We start from the raw sequence: 19,269 nt of genomic DNA, 5'->3' as shown, positions 1-19,269 counted from the left end.
TTTATTTAAGTTATGGAATATGCCATTCATGTTTTTTCTGTTTCAAAACTTGCCACATTTTTAACTGAAAAGTTTTGTGGAAGCTGGAAACTGTCCCAGATATACAGAATATGTAGCTGCAAAATACCCATAGTTTTAATTCATGAACTAAGGTATGGATTTTTCTGGAGTCTAGTTTCAATTAACTACAGCAGCGAGGTCCAGCTCTGTAGTGTAACATTTTAAACAGAAACCTCAACACCGCATAGGTTAAATGGTAGACATGTAACAATACAACATATCGAATTGTATTGCAACATGTCATATTGTATTTTATTGTTAGCTTGTGGTTTGTGTGTTAGCTTGTGAATAGTGCTTTAGATCGGGACACAGTAAAGCACAACTTTTTTGTTTCAAACATTGCGCTTCAATAATTTTGAATGCTGTAATGAAGAGAAAATGGAAACAATAGCATGTTAACGTAATTTACGTTTTTGCTTTGTCAAAAACATGTTAAAACGCTAACAGATCGTATTGAACTGAATAATGTATTTTGTATTAAGTTAAATGTATTAAGTTTCACCAACATTCTGTAAAGCTTGTCCATTCTGGCTGTAGTAGCCACATTTGTGGTTAGATCAATAAGAAGAATGAGACCAACAAGTGTCCTCCTGCTTAGCTGGTATCAGAGCTTGAAGCCACACAGACACCAGATAAGATTAGACACCCAGGCTGTAGTGTTTTAGGCATTGCCTACATCACATTACACTTAGGAGCCCAAATCATTGCCTCTGCATTTGTGACATTGCTGGTCAGTGTCTCTCTCTCTCTCTCTCTCTCTATCTCTCTCTTTCTCTGTGTATATGGGTGTGTGTATATGCGTGCGGGTGTTCATTTTTGTCCATGTGTTTCCCCTACCCTCTGTTTTATCTAATTCCTGCACCAAGTTAGCATTGAGGAGCCTGTGATCGTGTGCCAGATGAATGAAACACATACTGTGGGTTTATTTGCTCCACTGGTTTGGCTGGCGCTCAGCTGCCGGTGCTCTGGGTGGCCCATCCAGCTGCTTGTGACCATGAATAGTGTAACTGACGAGCTAACAAAAAGGATGAAACAAATACAGTGAGATTTAAGGAATCTCCTCTTTCCTTCCTCCAGTGGATGGTGCCTCATCATCTCATGTGGGGTTTTTGCCCTGAGGCTGACCCCTCTAGCCCACAGACTCTTATTTTCACATATGGAGTTAATGCTAATAGCTTGTCATATATCTGATCTGGCTCTATACCAGTGCATATGATTAATGAATACAACAGGCACATACTTGTGGCATCAATGAAGTTCCGTATACGCTGCACTCATTGTGCATCTGTCTGGCCAAAATCAGGATTAAGGTCTTCCAATCCTTTTAAAGGTGGATTTTCAGCTCCTATGATTTTTTTTTTTGACATCCAAATCTTAAACCCACATTGAAGCTTTAATCCGTGACCCTAAGCAGATGAAGTGTGGTCAGTGGCTCGGCAGAGAGACAGCTATAAACCTGCAGTCTTTTGACTCACTGTAATCAGAGGTGGACTGGATTGAATGACAACACTGTGCTTCAGTCTGTCTACTTATATGTCTTATATACTCCTTTTTCATGTCAATAAAAATAAAATTTCATTGATTGTTTTTCAGAATTTATAAATGATTTTCAAAGTAATTGAGTTTAAGTTTTTTCCTAATTCAGTTTTTTGTCTGGAGTGATGCGAAATGCTCCACGCTAAAGAAACTTACTTCTTAAGGCAACATCACAGGGAGGTATTACATTATGTTGGTTACAAATACGCTGCCTGATGCTATTGTTTTATGGTAGTTATGCAACAATGTTTTGACCTAAAATGTATTGTTAAATACCTGCAGGGCAAGCAAAAATAGTACCTAAAAATAGTACCCAATCAAAACTACCACAGCGAAGAATCTCACGGTGCGTAGTCCAGTCCACTACCGTCGTGAATTTTCTCCCAGCTCCTGGCCCAGTCAACTACCACGGTGAAGAATCTTCCAGTTCACGACCCAGTCCACTGTCATGGTGAGGAATCTCCCAGTCCGCAGCCCAGTCTGCTACTGCGATGAAGATTCTTCCAGGTCGTGGCTCAGTCAACTACTACCGTAAAAAATCTCAGCTCACAGCCCAGTCTGCTACCACAAGATTGTCCTGGCTTGCAGCCTACAATGCTGCTGCAGTGAAGAATCTCCTGGCCCAGTAAAACACTGCCTCCATGAAATGTCCCGACTTGCTGCTCAGTCAAACTGTAATACCACAGTGAAAGTCAGCCAGCTTGTGGCCCAGTTAAACTTGCTGGTCTCTCGACTGGTTCAGTCAACAATGGAAAAACTTATGGGCCAGTGGTGAAAATTTAAAACAACACTTTAAAATGTAAGAAGTTTAAAAGAAAATATCTCTGCACTGCACCATTTCACATCAAACCCCTCTGAAATACATTTTTAAAAATCTAAACCATTGAATTATGCAGAAATTTTGAAAAATATGTGTAATTCCTTTTTAGTTTTAAAAGCATTTAAAGACACCACTTTCACATCAAGACTAATGCCCAATGAATTATTCTAGGTGTCTGTATTTGATTAGTGAAAGCAGTAGTCGGGTGTTTATGTTGCATTACATTATCTAGGAGAAAATAGGGCATTGAAAATAAGTTATTTGGCAGTATTTCTAAAGCAACTTATTGAGTTATGCTTTTCCTATATGTTCACTATTTTAATTCATTATTTATGTATATAACTTTTGTTAAAAACATGCACCACCAAGTGGAGGAACGTTTAAATGCAGCAGGGAAAAGTTTTTATATATATTTCCTTTTTCTGCAGCTAGTCAAATCTGTTCAATAAACCTTACCAATACCAGAACTGAATGAATGTCTTTTGAATATCAACTTAAATATCAAATTGGTCAACATGCTCGAGTATCATTTTCTAATAACAGCGTATAACAGCATAATCTAGTTCCCCCTTTCCATGATGAGGTTCAGCCCAGACCAAGAGAAGAGAACTGGCCACTGACCACCCCTCTGTGGGCACATTTTTGAAGTAACAATAGAAACAGATTCAGCATGTACTTGTTTTGTGTGTGTGTGTACATCAAGACAGCTGAAATGCAAGTGTGTGTGTTTACATGCTTGTGAAATCTCTGTCCATGCCATGGCTGTTGTTGACAGTCTCTCTCTCTGTCCTGTCGGATGTCTGTTCCCCCTCTTCCCACTCCTCCTATCTCTACAGGAGATTGCTGAAGGTGACCAGGTAGGAGATTGTACTGCCAGGGAGAGCTCTCTCTTTCTCTTTATCTATTTCTCTCTGTCTCTTTCTCTGTCTCCCTCTCCCTCTTCAGTCAGCTTGGCTCAGTCTTCCATGCCTTTTTTTCTTCCCCATAACAGAAACCAAACAACCCAACCAAACCCGCCAAATAATCCCTCCTCCAGCAGCTGGACTCTCTAAAAACGAAACATAACCCTCATTCAGCTCCAACCTGGACCATGTGATACTAAAACTACAATTAAAGATCTCTGACTCTGGCAACATTTTTAATTCTGGCATCTCCATGTTACCTCTGCTTCCTGCACTTCAGTATGGATGAGAGACAACCCTGCGTTCTTTTGCTTATTTTTGTTTGTTTAATTTCTTTTAATTAATTACTTTATTTGTTGTTTTTGTCTGTGGTTAACGTCATTGTTCTTCTGGATGCGTTCTATGGCCGAAACACAAGGGGTGGGTGGGTGGGGATGCCGTCGTCGTCAAGGGGGGATAGACGCGTGCGGTATACACACAGTTCCAGTTCAGAAAGTGTGTGTGTCTGGGCTGTGTGTATCCCTCTCTGTGTACCAGGGACACTTTTTAACTCCACAGCAACCAGACACTGCTTTACGTTGCTGCCTTCAGTAACTAATCAGCCTGTTCTCTCAGTTTACGTCTGTAGCCTGAAATGTCCAGGGTTGTTAAGTTGTTTGGTCAAACTAACTGAAGACTGAGGCTCTTTATTCATGACTGATGAAGCACAGTAGGCTGTACTCACTGCAGCTGCAGATGTTGTCGATCAGCCAAGACACGTTTGGTATCTTAAGTTTATTTCCTTAGTTTTGCGCTGGAACTTCAAGAGTAGTGTTGCTAATAAGTAAGGAAAGCTTATGCCAGCAACTAGCATTGTGCAAACTACATGCCTAAATCATGTCTCAAGCTGTTAAAGGGACATTCTTACCTAAAACTAGCATTTAACATGGTATTTTTAGTGATGCATAGTATTCAGTGGTGTACCATTTTTTTTTCCTTTCACCTCATTAGTTTCTGTTTTTTTGTATTCTGTGATGAGACATCCTTATAAGTAGTGTAGCCAATGATGTAGAGGCTAACGGACATCCCTGAAAAAGACATCATCTTAAAGCTGTGTTGCTCTAAATGTGTGCATATCTTACAGCATTAATGGTGCCTCACATGGGTACTAATACCCACATACCATGCCAGACCCTTGTTTTTGAACTTGACTCTGCTAACAGTCTGGATGGTCCATTTCTTCTTTAGCCCAGAGAACGCAACGTCCGTTCTTCCATGAGCAAATTGACCACAGTGCACATTTTCAATGTGTATCAGTCCATTTCATAATGAATATTTCATAATAAATATTTAGCATCGTAGCAGAAACACTACCTATCTGGCTTCCTTCTGCATTAGCCAACTTGCAGTGGGGAAAAAAATCAAAAAGCCCACCCTAAAGTATCTTCTCCAAAGTCATTGTAATTTTTCAAAAGATCCCCCCACCTTCAAGCTTCATCATCACAAGGGGGTTTTCCTAGTATTTAAATGGAAAAACTTCACTGTCGAGACTACTGTGACACTTCTGTATATGGTGAGAAGATGTAATAATGGTTAAATTTTAAATTTCGGCCCTAGTGAACCTCTAAATAATTTTGATTTCTGAAATTATGACTGCTAGTAGCTGTTTTTAGCTGTGTCCATTTTATAGATAACATTATGCCATACAGTGACAGAAACCACATAAGCAAATCTATTTGAGATTACTTAATATCTCAGCACAGTTTGCGGCAAGTCACTGATGATTTAGGAATGCTGTTTGGACAATGCTAATATGATGGTTGTACGTTTCCCTTACCTGTTAGCTACATTTGCTTCATAAATCCAGTGCAAAGCTACAGAAGCAAACTTCAGACAGCAAACATGTCTTAGCTGATTGATCACATTTGGGGTTAGGGAGGAAACTGTGTAAAACTATTGTTTTAGGACAGCAGGTGAAAATATTGTAGTTCACCTCTCTCTAGGCAGCATGTTTCGCAAAGAGCTGTGCTTCTTCTGTTCAGTTTGAGAGCAGCAAGCTCCTGGCCTGTGGGGCCTCGGTGTCTGGTTGTGGAGGGAGCGGGGTGGGTTGGACAGGGGCACGAGTCTATCCTGGGACTGCTGCTGCTGCTTCTTTGTGGCTGTAAGAAATCCTTCTCCTTAATCATGTTCTCCACAGCCTTCTCTAACTCTGCACTCTCTTACAGAAGCAGAAGAACATCGCCGGGGCTCTGGCCTTCTGGATGGCCAACGCCTCTGAGCTGCTTAACTTCATCAAGCAAGACAAAGACCTGAGCCGCATCACGCTGGATGCGCAGGATGTCCTCGCACATCTCGTCCAGATGGCCTTCAAGTGAGCATTGAGTCATGAGATACACACATCTGCACGTACAGCAGATATACAGTCCACACTCATACATAGACAGTGACTCAGAAATCAGTATTCAGTACAAACCTCAGTTTCAAAAAAGCAAGGACAGTATGTGAAATGCTAATAGAAACAGAAAGCACTGATTAGTAAAGTGTGTTTGGCCTGTATTATATTACATAAAAACACAGTATTTGATGTCATATTTTGTTATGACATCAGATGTGACTTCCTTGTCATATTTTGCAATACATAATGTTCTAGTTTATTTTTTTCTGAAGTCTGCACTGCAGGCAGGCCGTTCTAGCATCTCCACTCACTGATTACGTAGCCATGCTGTTGAAATATGAGCACAGTGTGGGTTGTTGTCATGTTGAAATAAGCATGGTGTCCCTGAAAAAGACATTGTCTTGAAGCAAGCATGTGTTGCTCTAAATATGTATATATCATGCGGCGTTAATGGTGCCCACTCACGAGTACTAATACCCACATACCATACCAGACCCTGGTTTTTGAATTTTACACTGGTAACAGTCTGGATGGTCCTTTCCTTCTTTAGCCCAGAGATCACAATGTCTGAGATTTCCATAAGCAAATTAAGAGGTTGACTTGTCAAACCTCAATACACTTTTCAACTGTGTATCAGTCCATTTCAGCCTATTGCAGATTTTCCCGATCCTTTGTGGTGATATCCATTACAGAAGCCTGCTGGTTTTTAATGCAACGTCATCGGATAGATTTTCGCCCTTGCCCTTTAAAAACCTTTATGCACAGGTTTCTCTGATTCCCTGGATATTTTGTTGATACTGTGCACCGTAGAGACTGAAATACCTACATTCCTTTCAGTCACTCATTGAGGAATGTTGTTCTTAAACAGTTGCATTCTTCGCTGATGCAGAGGCGAACCTTGACCCATCCTTATGAGGCCTTTCTTGGATGCTCATTTTATACTGAAGTATGATTGCGTCACCTGTGTAAAACATTTTTTGAACATTTCCTAATGTCCCATCTTTTTCGAAACATGTTCCAGCCATCAAATGAGAGTATATTTGCATAAAACAAAAATGAAACAGATAGAGTAAAAACTTGAAATATCTTTTCTTTGTATTATTTTTGTTTAAATACAGGTCAAATCTCTGCTTTCTGTTTTCATTTGCATTTCACATACTGTCCCAGCTTTTTTGTAATTGAATTTTGTATAATAAGCTTGGTTTGGTTTGGACACATGCAGACACATAGACACAGGCCATGTCAGAACAAAACCTAGTCATTCTTTCAGTCTCTGCTGCCTTGAGAGAGTGTGAAAAAATTGTACTTCAGATAATGCAAACCATATGTGTGTTAAGCAGTCTGACAGCGTCAACGGATGTCGGATGATTAGAAAATGATTTGTAAAATTGCAGTGTGAAATATGAGCTCATCTTGCCTGCCTTTGCATGAACAAGAGCAGACATTCACTCAGTCCTATATACAGCTCAGACTGCCTCTGTTAAGGCTTTATAGTGTTCAGCAATACCAGCCCTTTCCCAAATGTACCGAAATATGACGTCAGGAGCGTCGGAGTCATTTAAGGAATGTTGCATAACTTAATTGCTTTGTTTGTATTCTTTATGGTCATACAACACTGCTGTCAAACTCCCTTCACCCTTCACCAGCATATAAGTGTGGAAGCTATGAATGAGGAATGTTCTGGACCTAGATTATATTGGCTGGGCCTTAGGCTGACGAGAGCCTGTCTGCTCTGTTTAATACCTCTGTGATGTCCAGCTGAAATAACTGGCTCTTTTTGCCTTTATGTGGTTTGGGAGATTGCTAGGATCAGTGATTGTAAAGGAAGTCTTCCCTCATCACTATCCTCTGTTTGTATGGGTGTGCGTTCGTCTGTTTGCTTGGTTCTCATTCGTTTATGTGTTCTCACATCACCTGTGTGTGTGATTTGTCTTCAGGTACTTGGTTCACTGTTTGCAGTCAGATCTGAATAACTACATGCCAGCATTCCTGGATGACCCTGAGGAACAGAACCCACAGAGGCCTAAGATAGGTGAGCAGAGAGTTGCATAATGAGTTAATACTGTAGCATATCTTACTTTCCATTGATTTCCTGCTTTGTGAGAACAGAGCAGTTTGTGTCGTCACTGAAAATTTGTACTGGTTGTTGTTTTATGCAAATTAAACACTGATATTGGACCTGTAGGTGCCCCCTTGTGGAGGTTTTGAGTCACAGCAGCCTTTAGCTTTTGGCAATGGAATTTTTTGTTTTTTAGGGTTTTTTTTGTTTGTTTGTTTTTTTGTTTTTTTTTTTTGGTATGCTTTTATGGGCATGTTATCATGAATCAGGAGCAAAGAAGGACTTTGTCATTCCATCCATGCACACCAGCATTCAAAACTTTAGAATCAGCAGCATAAAACCAAAGTCAGTTGCAAACTAATTGAAAATATTTCTAATATTTCTAAAAACAGCTCACGTTTCAAATAATTATTAGGTCACTCAGAAGCTGTAAATAAAAAAATTACGAAATTTTATATGTATTTAGAAAAATGAACAGAGCTGTGAGTCCACATTTCAAAAAAGTGCTAAACAAGGGCAGATAAATAGACAGAAAAGTAATGTAAACACATCATTTTAGTTTAATTTTTTATTCACTTATTGTTCACCGAATTCTTGAAATATCTAAACATCTAAAAATATCTCAAAATACCTTAAAAAATTGTATTATTTAAATCAATATTGTGTATGTTATTGTTTTATACAAAACAACCAAAAATATTTATATGACAAGTGCTTCCAAACTTTTAAATGCTAGTGCACAAGTGTACTGTGGAATGAAATGATGTTATTCCAGGGCACCATAAGATGGTCAGTGTTTACTGGACAACACAGTAAGGTGTCCAAAAGACAGACTATACAAAACTGGGTAACACTTTACATTAAGGGTCGCTAATCAATCATCAAATATATAATAATCAGCTATTAGTTTCCCATTATTTAGTTATTAGTGAACTCTTCATTAAGCATTAGCTATTACTTAGTAATTGATTAAGCACTTATCAATTAGTAATTAAGTACACTGTTAGGTCATAAGTTAGTTTGTCATTAGTTTATGTCTTACTTACTCATTATCTGTGTACTAACTGCTGCTTATTACATTGTTAATTAACTAATAAGTATTTTTCTTCATATAAAGAAGTAACGTGATAACTTACTAGCACTTATGTGTTAATCCCGCTAATTATCTGTTAATTAACTTTCCATCACCTCCATATATTCAGTTGCTTCACTTTTCTCACTTTGGTTCTTCTTCATTAAAGATGCTTCTGGTCACATCTGACCGTAAGATGAGTGCACACAAATTCACTGATGGTTTTGTTATTCATCACGTTCATTTTGGCATATCTGTACTCATATCTGGTAGGAGTGCATGTAAATTTGGGCATAAATGCTGGATATGTGGCTAATTAACCAAAACTATTATCAACATAATCTGTAATAGCAAAAATAAGAACAACAGTAGAAAATATCAATAATACTAATTTGTGTGCATGACAGTCCAGTACAAAAGTGGATGTACTTACTTTACATGCACCTTAATATAAACATTTAAAGACACATTACACTGTGATTTTGTTGTCATACACTGCAATAATACAGCATTTATTTTAGGGAATTAATTACACTAAACAATCACTCTACTATGTTAACAACACAGAGTGTTTTGTTTTATTTCACGTTTTATTTTTTCCAGTTGTTGTCATTTTAATACTATTAAGTTTGGTCAGCAGGGGAGGAGTGCACTCACTGCTGGACATCAAACTTCACCCACGAGCACGGCCATTAGCTTTCATGCCAAACACTGCCGTTTTATTGGCTGGCTACAGAAACATCTGCATGAATTAGTGTGTGCTTCATGTAAATAATATGTAAATGAGGTGCTGGTAGGCTGGTTTCATGCACTGAAGCTGATTTATCATTTATGCTCAAATCTCCACTTGTTTCCACATCGTACAAAATTGTTATGAATCAGACGCAGAGCAGTTCATACCGTATAAAAGGCAAAAAAGGTGTACTTTTTTTACGCGACTTTGATTATTAATGGGCCCTTTTCACAAGATTCGTGATTACTTCCGGTTTAAGCATTAGCAGGGTAAAACTCACTTCCTCTACATACAGCGTTAGTTAACTACTGCAGACGCGATGTCAGAATGTTTAGTAGTGAACTATAACGCTCAAACACTGAGCTGCAACAGCTGTATTTTAGTTTTCCTGCACGGTTGTGACGGAAGCTCTGATTTAACTGTAAACAGAGCTAAAATGCTGTATGTTTTTATGTTTTTGCTGCAGTTCTGCTGCAGCTGCTTCACATCAAGCCGTCTGTATGTCTTTGTACAACATGCCAGCGATTCTGTAATCTTCTGTTTTCAAAAGAAAGAAGAACTTTTATATGTAGCATGAATTTTATAGACTCTGTTTATATTAAGCTAGCTATACTGGCTAGAAGCTACTGCCAACCAAACTAGCCCGGCTAACATGAAGCAGCTTTTTCAGATGTTTTTTTCAGCTAGGAGTCTCGTTTTTGACTGAGCAATGAAAGGTGGATGTTTTCTGAAGTGCTGCTTCAAAAATTGCCATGAAACTATTAAGAATAATGCTGTTTGGCAGATCGCTAACATAGCTAGCGTTAGAGCTAACTTAGCTTTAAAGTTTGCTACTCATACGAAGCTGGAGCTCAAACTGCTAATGGTAGGCTAGCTAATTAGCGACTGTAGCCTGCTAGCCTACCGTAAGCTAATACATTTTAAACGAGGTTTGTAAAATAGACTTTACATATAAAAGTTTTTGTTTGCGTTTATGTCAGAAGTCACTGCCATCATGTAGCTAAATGTGTCACAGAACCTGCTCCACGTTAGCCGGCTGGTGGCAGCAGCTAATGAAAACTAGCTTCCTTATTCTGTGAATACAGCTACAGTTAGAAATGGCTTCTAGCGTTGCTAACCTAGCTACAGCTAAACAACGTCTACCAAATTCATACTACATAGAAGAGAGTTTATGTCTTTTGAAAACAAAAATATTACAGAAATCGCTGGCATGTTGTACAACTACAGAGACACTGCTTGATGTGAGCAGCAGCAGTAAGCAGGGCTACACCACACACAGCATTTTAGCTGTGTTTAAAGTTAAATCAGTGCTTCCATTCACTTCCTATTCTCACTTTTTGTCATGATAGTGCACGAAAACTAACATATGTCTGTTGTAGCTTAGTATTTGAGGATTATAGTTCACTGCTAATGCTTAATCCGGACGTAATCGCGACTCTTTGTGAAAAGGGCCCATGGCCATTAGATCTTTACATTTTGACCATTAATTACTTCTTAAATTCCTCTTACTTAATCATTAATTACTGCTTTTGTGTTGTCACTTTACTTGGAGGGACACAAAAGCAGTAATTAATGGTTAAGTAAGAGGAATTTAAGAAGTAATTAATGGTTAAGTAAGAGGAATTTAAGAAGCAATGAATGGTTGATTAAGAGGAATTTAAGAAGTAATTAATGGTCAAAATGTAAAGATCTAATGGCCATTAATAATCAAAGTTACGTAAAAAAAAGAACAGCTTTTTTGCCTTTTGCCTATAAGATATGAACTGCTCTGCATCTGATTCATAACAATTTTGTACGATGTGGAAACAAGTGGAGATTTGAGCATAAATGATAAATCAGCTTCAGTGCATGAAACCAGCCTACCAGCACCTCATTTACATATTATTTACATGAAGCACACACTAATTCATGCAGATGTTTCAGTAGCCAGCCAATAAAACGGCAGTGTTTGGCATGAAAGCTAATGGCCGTGCTCGTGGGTGAAGTTTGATGTCCAGCAGTGAGTGCACTCCTCCCCTGCTGACCAAACTTAATAGTATTAAAATGTCAACAACTGGAAAAAATAAAATGTGAAATAAAACAAAACACTCTGTGTTGTTAACATAGTAGAGTGATTGTTTAGTGTAATTAATTCCCTAAAATAAATGCTGTATTATTGCAGTGTATGACAACAAAATCACAGTGTAATGTGTCTTTAAATGGAACATGAAATAGTTGCAGCACTTGTTTATATTAAGGTGCATGTAAAGTAAGTACATCCACTTTTGTACTGGACTGTCATGCACACAAATTAGTATTATTGATATTTTCTACTGTTGTTCTTATTTTTGCTATTACAGATTATGTTGATAATAGTTTTGGTTAATTAGCCACATATCCAGCATTTATGCCCAAATTTACATGCACTCCTACCAGATATGAGTACAGATATGCCAAAATGAACGTGATGAATAACAAAACCGTCAGTGAATTTGTGTGCACTCATCTTACGGTCAGATGTGACCATAAGCATCTTTAATGAAGAAGAACCAAAGTGAAACAACACAGCACAGTATAATATACTACCATAGTAAGTATGCAACAGTGCAAACTAAAGTCCTAAGCTCTACAATGTCTCAAGACAGAGACCTGAGCAAATTCGACGAGCATTTTAATCAAGAAAAGCTAATGTTGCTAGCAATAAGTAATGCTGAACAGTCATCAATTACCGTTATGCAGAAAGCATCATTCAACTGTTATGTCAGCATTTTTGATCAAACTGTTCTTTTACCTGTGCAAATTCTATGTAAACCATATCTTATACAAATAATATTATACTTGTTCTCTCCCCACAGAGGACGTGCTACACACATTGACCGGTGCCATGTCGTTGCTGCGGCGTTGCCGTGTCAATGCAGCCCTCACTATCCAGTTGTTCTCTCAGCTCTTCCACTTCATCAACATGTGGCTCTTCAACAAGCTGGTGACTGAATCAGACTCAGGCCTGTGCTCACACTACTGGGGTGCTATATTACGCCAGCAGCTCAGCCACATAGAGGCCTGGGCTGAGAAACAAGGGCTAGAGCTGGCTGCAGACTGCCACCTCAGCCGCATAGTGCAGGTACATGCACCACATTCACCTGAATAGTGCATGCACTACTGCAGTCACTTTTTTGTAGATCATCAAGCCAGTTCACATTATGCTCTGTTCTGACATAGACGTTGATCTGCTGTTCTTGTGCGTTATCTTATCTTGCCTTCTAGGCGACGACACTTCTCACCATGGACAAGTACTCCATGCAAGATGTACAGAACATCAACAACACATGCTTCAAGCTGAACTCCCTGCAGCTCAATGCCCTCATGAGCAACTACCACTGCGCTCCAGATGAGCCCTACATCCCTCCTGTGAGTGATTCCCCTCCCTCCTCTCTCATGAGATGAGGAAAAAGTAATATAGCAAGCCCTGTTCTCATGGACCTAAACCTAGACATTTAATGCCATTATGTGAGTTAAAAACTAACCTCCTGACATCAGTAATTTCCACGGGATGTTTATACTCACAGCAGCTAGTTTGTGCAGGATTTTTCTTCCTTTTCATATCAGGAACACAACTGATTCATGCATTTCCAGAAAATTTAATGGCAGTTTTTTTAAACTTTATAATGGTCTAAAAAATGGAATCTTCAAAGAGCACTTTAAATGCAGTGACTACTGTAAAAGGTCAAGAAAAAGCTCAACATGGCAAAAGTAAGCAAATGACTAGCACACCAGAACAAAGGGCCAAACAGGCCACAAAATAAGAAACCTCAAAGCAAAAATGTACTAGCCAGTCATAGTGCTCAAGGGCATGGTGCATGTAGTGTAGTAAAAACAGGGCAGCAGAGGCTTCAGGTAACAGACTTTCATCAGTGCTAAACAAAGACATGATCAAGAGCAAACAGATAGAAGAACTCTAGTCTTGGTCACACTTGAAAAGGTATGCCCTATCCTACCAACCAATGACTGATTAGAAACAATACAAGAAGTAAAGTAGGTGATACCTTGCAGTTTCCCCATTAATTGTTTAAATGGTTAATCAGTGTATAAGTCACATGATTACTTTTACAATGTTTAATTTTTGTACTTCCCCAAGAATTTTTAGTTCTGTGCGAATAGAATAAAACCAATAGGAGACTATATAGGAGTTAGGGAAGATAAAGAGTTTTGATTGACCTGGTAGAATCTTCCTCTAATCTTTCAATCTGTAGTTCCAGTGACCGAACAGGGTCAGTTAGCCAAGGCATGTCTGGTGTCTGAGGTTCACTTCTTTAGTTCTTCAGAGGCTTCTACCGGAGTCTTATATCTTAAATCTATTACTGCATATCTAAATCACACACTGGCCTCATCTTGCTTCACGGTGCATATGTGGTGTCTGACACTATATTGATGTGTTATCTATTAAAATGGACAGAAGTACATCACAGCTTAAAAACATTAGTAGCATTTGAAGCCAGAATTTTGTCTGTACATTTGTTTATTGTTATAGAAGACAGTTTGTCATATTTTTTTTCACTGTATTAATGCTTTAAGTTTGGGAGCACAAAGTTCTTCCTGCTTTTTCAATGTAAGTCTAGTTGGCTTTATTGTGGCAAAAGAATGCTGGCAGTATTGTGGCTGTATTGTGGTTGTCTGCAGGATCTGATTGACCATGTGGTGGCCGTGGCGGAGAACACAGCAGACGAACTGGCACGGAGCGACGGACGGGAGGTCCAGCTGGAGGAGGATCCTGACCTGCAGCTACCCTTCCTGCTGCCCGAGGATGGCTACTCCTGCGACGTCGTCCGCAACATTCCCAACGGCTTCCAGGAGTTTCTGGAGCCGCTCTGTCAGAGAGGTAGGGTCGGAGAGGATACGCAATGTTCAGATGTTTTGCGTGTTCTTACTGCATCTTGGTAAAAAGCCAGTTGTGGTTGGTACATTAGGAAAGAGAATCAGGTTGATCATGTTTATTTAACGCTGATGTGTTGCCACTGGAATGCAGTTAGGTAAGGTCTCACAGAAAGAACACTTCTGTTTGCACGCCTCTTATCTGTGTTTGTTTTTCACCCAAGAGAGACAGTGAGAGTGTGAGAGTATCCACAAGTGCGGGAGAGAGAGAAGGGTGTGTGTGCTTGTCTTTAAAGGTATAGACATGTGCTAACCTGCTTCTTTCCTCCAGGCTTCTGTCGCCTGACCCCTCACCCTCGCTCTCCTGGCACCTGGACCGTCTACTTTGAAGGAGCCGACTGTGACAGCCACTTTTCTGCCGACAACTCAGAACTGGTAGGTTGCGTCGAGGTCAAAGACGGCAATGGAACAAACACTCAGATAACAAACAAGTGCTTACTCATGCTAGTTAGCTTACTGCATGTTGTGTGGTCTGTGAAACGAACAGTAAATAGAGTACAAGGCTTAGAATACCGTTCCACTGAGCACAGTGCACTTTCTGCCTTACCTACTTTTAGTCATCACAGCATGTTTGTGATGAAAGATTATCGCTGTTATATCAAAACCTTGTAATTCCATTTCCATTTCATTTTTTCTTAATTTATTTGAAAATTCTAGCTGCCCCTGACATTTTGTGAACAAACAGACCAATAGAAGTGACTTACAGAGTCTGCATAGGTTTTTTGAATATGGCAGATTTGTTGACAGTGATGATGTTAAGCCCAACTCTCGGAAATGAGACCGCAAGTGTAGCCCAATTTTGTCGGTATTGCAGAATGATACAGGAAAATGTCTGAAGCCGGTGTTGTTGTAGACCTACCTCAGTGTTAAATTTCAGTCAACACCGGTTCCACCGCAGGGGCTAATTAGTGACCAAGAGCACATTGGGGACTGGCTTTAAATGATAGCCTTCACCTCACCCTAATCACACAAAGCCCCCAAATTGTACTGCTTTCCCTGTAATTGCCCTGTTTTTCCTGAATCGGTTTTCATGCGTCGTGCCCAAACGGCCCCAGACTGAGTCGGAGAGGGAGCCAGCGCTGAGCGTTGGAGCGCCACGCAGCCTTTGATTAATGCAGTCTGGCCTCATGCCAAGCAGACCCACCCCCGCACCTCCGGCTCTCCTCCCTCATCTTCTCCATCATCTCAGCCGTGCTGTGGCAGGGCTTGCTGCTCTCTGGCGTTATCAAAGGGCTGAAATACTGCTGTACAAACTGCAGCAACTCCCCGCTGCCCAGAGGTTACATGTGGCTTCCATTGAAACCACATACTCACTGAGGAGCTCTCTGACAATGGGTTAACATGAGAAGAAGTGCGCAAAATGTGTCACTGAAAGACCGTTTTGCATGTAATTTTTTTATTCTCATAACTGAGCAGCTCAAACCTGTCAGAGCCTCTCTGGTTTGAAAAATGCACAAAATGTGCATGTTATTGAAAAGATGTTTTGCATGTAATTCTTCGTTCCCTTAACTGAGCAGTTCATACCTGCCAGTACAAGAAAAGTGCCAGCAAAAAATATGAAAAGGGCACGAAATGTTCACAATATGGAAAGTTTTGCATGTTGTCTTATTTAGCCACCATAACTGAGCAGCGCTAACCTGATGGTAGGTATCAGTAACATTCCTAAATGTTCCTAAAGGTTTCGACAAATGGCTGTTCCACTTGCCACTCCTCCTGTGCATTTTAACCAGCCTTTCACATAACAGTGAGGCCGGGAAGCATAGCAGTGGCTCTGGAGGCACGGTTGTTGCTGTTTTGAATGTAGTATCGCTGAGTGTAGCAGTGCTGAATACAGCGCTGTGCAGAGTGCAATGCTGAATGTGTTTGCTGAATTCAGTACCTTTCTGAATTTGGCTGTGCTGAGGGCAGTGCTGGACACAGCTGTGCAGAATGCTGTGCTAAATGCATTGTTGAATGCACTTGTGCTGAATGTAGTGCTTTGCTGAATGCGGCAGTGCTGTGTGCAGTGTGTGCTCCAGTGTTGTGTTTGTAACCTTGGTTCTGAAATACACAATGTAGTCAGGCCACATAGCAGTGGCTTAGAAGGCAGGGTCGCTGCAGTGCTGAGTGCAGTACACAACATGGCACTTTGCAGAATGCAATGTTTCATGCATAGCTGCCCTGAATGTGACAGTGCAAAATGTATTGCTGAAAGTTGTGCTTTTCTAAATGCAGCAGCACAGTATGCAGTGCTGAATGCAGCAGTGCTGAATGCTGTTCTGAATGCAATGCTGAGTGCAGGGTGTTCTCCAGTGTAGTTTCTAATTCTGGTCCTGGAGTACACAAAATGGCAAGGCTTTGTAGCAATAGCTCAGGGCAAGGTCACTGCTGTGCTGAATTTGCTAGTGCTGAACACATTGCTGAATGCAGCTGCGCTGAATGCAGTGCTGTTCTGAATGCGGTGCTGAATGCAGCATGTGCTCCAGTGTAGTGGTCCTGGATTTCACCTCATCCAACGAATCGAAATGTTAGACGAGGGAAAACACTAATATCTCCAGGAGCAGTGTTGGGAAGCACTTCTCCAGTGCAGTGGGACTGTGGGAGGGAGCGGCCGTGGCACATTGCCTCTCTGTGGGAAGCTGGCCTCTTTCTCTCTCTCTCCCTCCCAGGCCGCCCCATGTGGAAAGGAGCCTGCTGAGGCCTCGGCGCGCTCTCTGGAGCCGGCGCATGTGGCTTTCATTCTTGACTCGTCTCCAGCGCCCGCTGTTTCTCCCTGTGGTCAGCCCTGCTCTGAGAAGCAGTGAAAACCACCGCTCTACGTCTTCCCCTGCTCCCTCCTCCGCTCAGCCAGTCTGCTGCAGCTACACACACCATATACAGCTCAGAGACCAGCGGTAGAACAGAAACCCCTCGCGTTCTGCTTCTGTCCCAACATCTTTTCCACCTGCTCTAACTCGCCTGTTTGTTCTCTCCATAGCCAATGAGGAAGGAACCAGAAGTTGTCACTGTGACGTTGAAGAAGCACAATGGCATGGGCCTCAGCATTGTGGCAGCCAAGGTAAGAGCACCTCCTTATTTAGCAGTGGATAAGAGAAGTTCTGTACAAAATCGACATACTCCCTATTGGAATTTCAGAGATTTCACAGAAGAAAACATTGTGTAAACTCTACTGTGGTTAGTCTGGTACTAGTAAAAGGATTCTGGAATGGGGACCATGTTGATTTAAAGTGACTTAGAATTGTCTGCCAACTTGTTTTCCTCCTCTTTTCCTAAACACTGAGTCGGTATGTTTGAGAGAGTTAGCGCTAGTGTGTGATGTGCGGTAGGTGTGGCATTTGACAGCTGTGATCTGTGCTTGTGTGGACAGGCATGTTGCATGTTCCCTTGCAATATGTTTGGAGCTGTACACGCTTTGTTTATGTTTGTCACTAGCACCTCTGTCTGGACGGCAAACATTCAAATTGGAATTTGAAATTGGAACCAAGCTGTAAACAAATCACCCTTCCTTGTTGTTATGTTTCCTTATTGGTGGGCGTTGAGGGACAATTCTCTTGTATAGCTGAGGATAAAACAAACTTAGTTAATGTGTGTAGTTATGCACAAAAATGAATATTCTTGGCCGAAAACTGGAAAGCAAAAAAAGCTGATAATAAAAAAGCAGTTTACATAAAACTGAAAATCTAAATTAAATAAATAAAAATAAAAGTAAACGACCCAATGAGTTTCATTTTTTAGTTGTACTTTACACTTTAGATCTGTTTGTTGTTTGAAGTTTTTTCTGCTTGTTTTCCTGTGCTCTGCATATCGAATGGAATGTTGCTTTTTCAAGTGATATCAAGTGTTTACTGGAGAAGTTCTTAGTCATTATATCCCCTTTTGATACTTGGTATTAACAAAGATTATAATATTGTCTATTGTTGCCTGTAGAAACTGTAAAAACTGTGGAAGTTATTTTACTACTGTCCATGCTGACCAGCACAAGAGAGCGAAGGAAGCAAAATGCTGTATTAATCACAGTTTCTCATATTCATTACGATGAAATTTATTTGGAAAGTGCTGTTTTTGACCAGTCCTGTTCTCTTGTGACAGCAAGATGTGAAAAAAGAAACCCTTTATAGCAGTGTTGGCAAATTTTGAGTCCTAGATTACCTCCACTGCTTTGGTGATGAGTAGACACACATGTTCTTCCTCATCCACAGCTATTGTTTATAGCTGGCTGGGCTCTGCCGGGACTGTTTTCTGTAGCATTTAAACTGCGAAATTGCAGGAGCGCCTTTTCTTCCCCAGATGGGACAGGCTGCCTGAGGGAGAGCAGCAAGACTTCTGTTCATTCTCTGAGAAAAAAACTCTTGATTTTCAAAAATGAGGGAGCCTTTGTCTTTGTAATTTCTGTTTTCAAAGTGTGTGTGTGTGTGTGTGTGTGTGTGTACTCAAAAAGAAGGTGGCAGAGAGAGGGAGAGGGGTGGAGGGAGGGAGGAAGGAGGGGAGGAAAGAAGAGGGGGGAGAGGGGGCGGCGGAGGCAGCCGAAGCAAGCGCGGGAGGGGTGTGGAGAGGAGGATCCGGAGAGGTGGAGAGGAGAGCAATGATAGGTTTTTGCCCCAGTGTGTGTGGCACATGCAGCTGGAGAAGCTCTAAAAGTTCACTCAAACTGTGGCTGAGCCACACAGGCTTCTTTTGTCCAGAGCCGTTACGCAACAGTCTGGATATGGCATTTCCTACACTGGATGCTGCTCTCTATGCTCTCTACCAAATGGTGCTTTAGCATGTAGCACCCTCACTGTATTTTCCCCGCCTTTATTTGTCTACACCTGGGAACTTATCTACTG

General features: G+C 40.7%; 1 protein-coding gene across 15 annotated transcripts in view; it reads left to right on the top strand.

Annotated features, from left to right (window-relative positions):
* Nucleotides 1-19,269, top strand: part of afdna (afadin, adherens junction formation factor a) — a 140,121-nt gene that overhangs the window by 89,774 nt on the left and 31,078 nt on the right. For 10 of the 15 annotated variants that reach the window (XM_036582057.1, XM_036582047.1, XM_036582059.1 and 7 more), the window contains 8 exons: nucleotides 3,253-3,273; nucleotides 5,523-5,668; nucleotides 7,630-7,724; nucleotides 12,391-12,656; nucleotides 12,800-12,943; nucleotides 14,213-14,411; nucleotides 14,736-14,839; nucleotides 17,421-17,501. In XM_036582057.1, coding sequence (XP_036437950.1) covers nucleotides 3,253-3,273; nucleotides 5,523-5,668; nucleotides 7,630-7,724; nucleotides 12,391-12,656; nucleotides 12,800-12,943; nucleotides 14,213-14,411; nucleotides 14,736-14,839; nucleotides 17,421-17,501 — 1,056 coding nt within the window. The remainder of the gene's footprint in view (nucleotides 1-3,252; nucleotides 3,274-5,522; nucleotides 5,669-7,629; nucleotides 7,725-12,390; nucleotides 12,657-12,799; nucleotides 12,944-14,212; nucleotides 14,412-14,735; nucleotides 14,840-17,420; nucleotides 17,502-19,269) is intronic. The other 5 variants (XM_036582060.1, XM_036582058.1, XM_036582063.1 and 2 more) reach the window with 1 other exon arrangement.

Source organism: Colossoma macropomum, unplaced genomic scaffold (genome assembly GCF_904425465.1).
Source record: "Colossoma macropomum unplaced genomic scaffold, Colossoma_macropomum, whole genome shotgun sequence".
Classification (NCBI taxonomy): Eukaryota; Metazoa; Chordata; class Actinopteri; order Characiformes; family Serrasalmidae; genus Colossoma; species Colossoma macropomum.
This window is presented reverse-complemented; position numbering and strand designations above follow the sequence as displayed.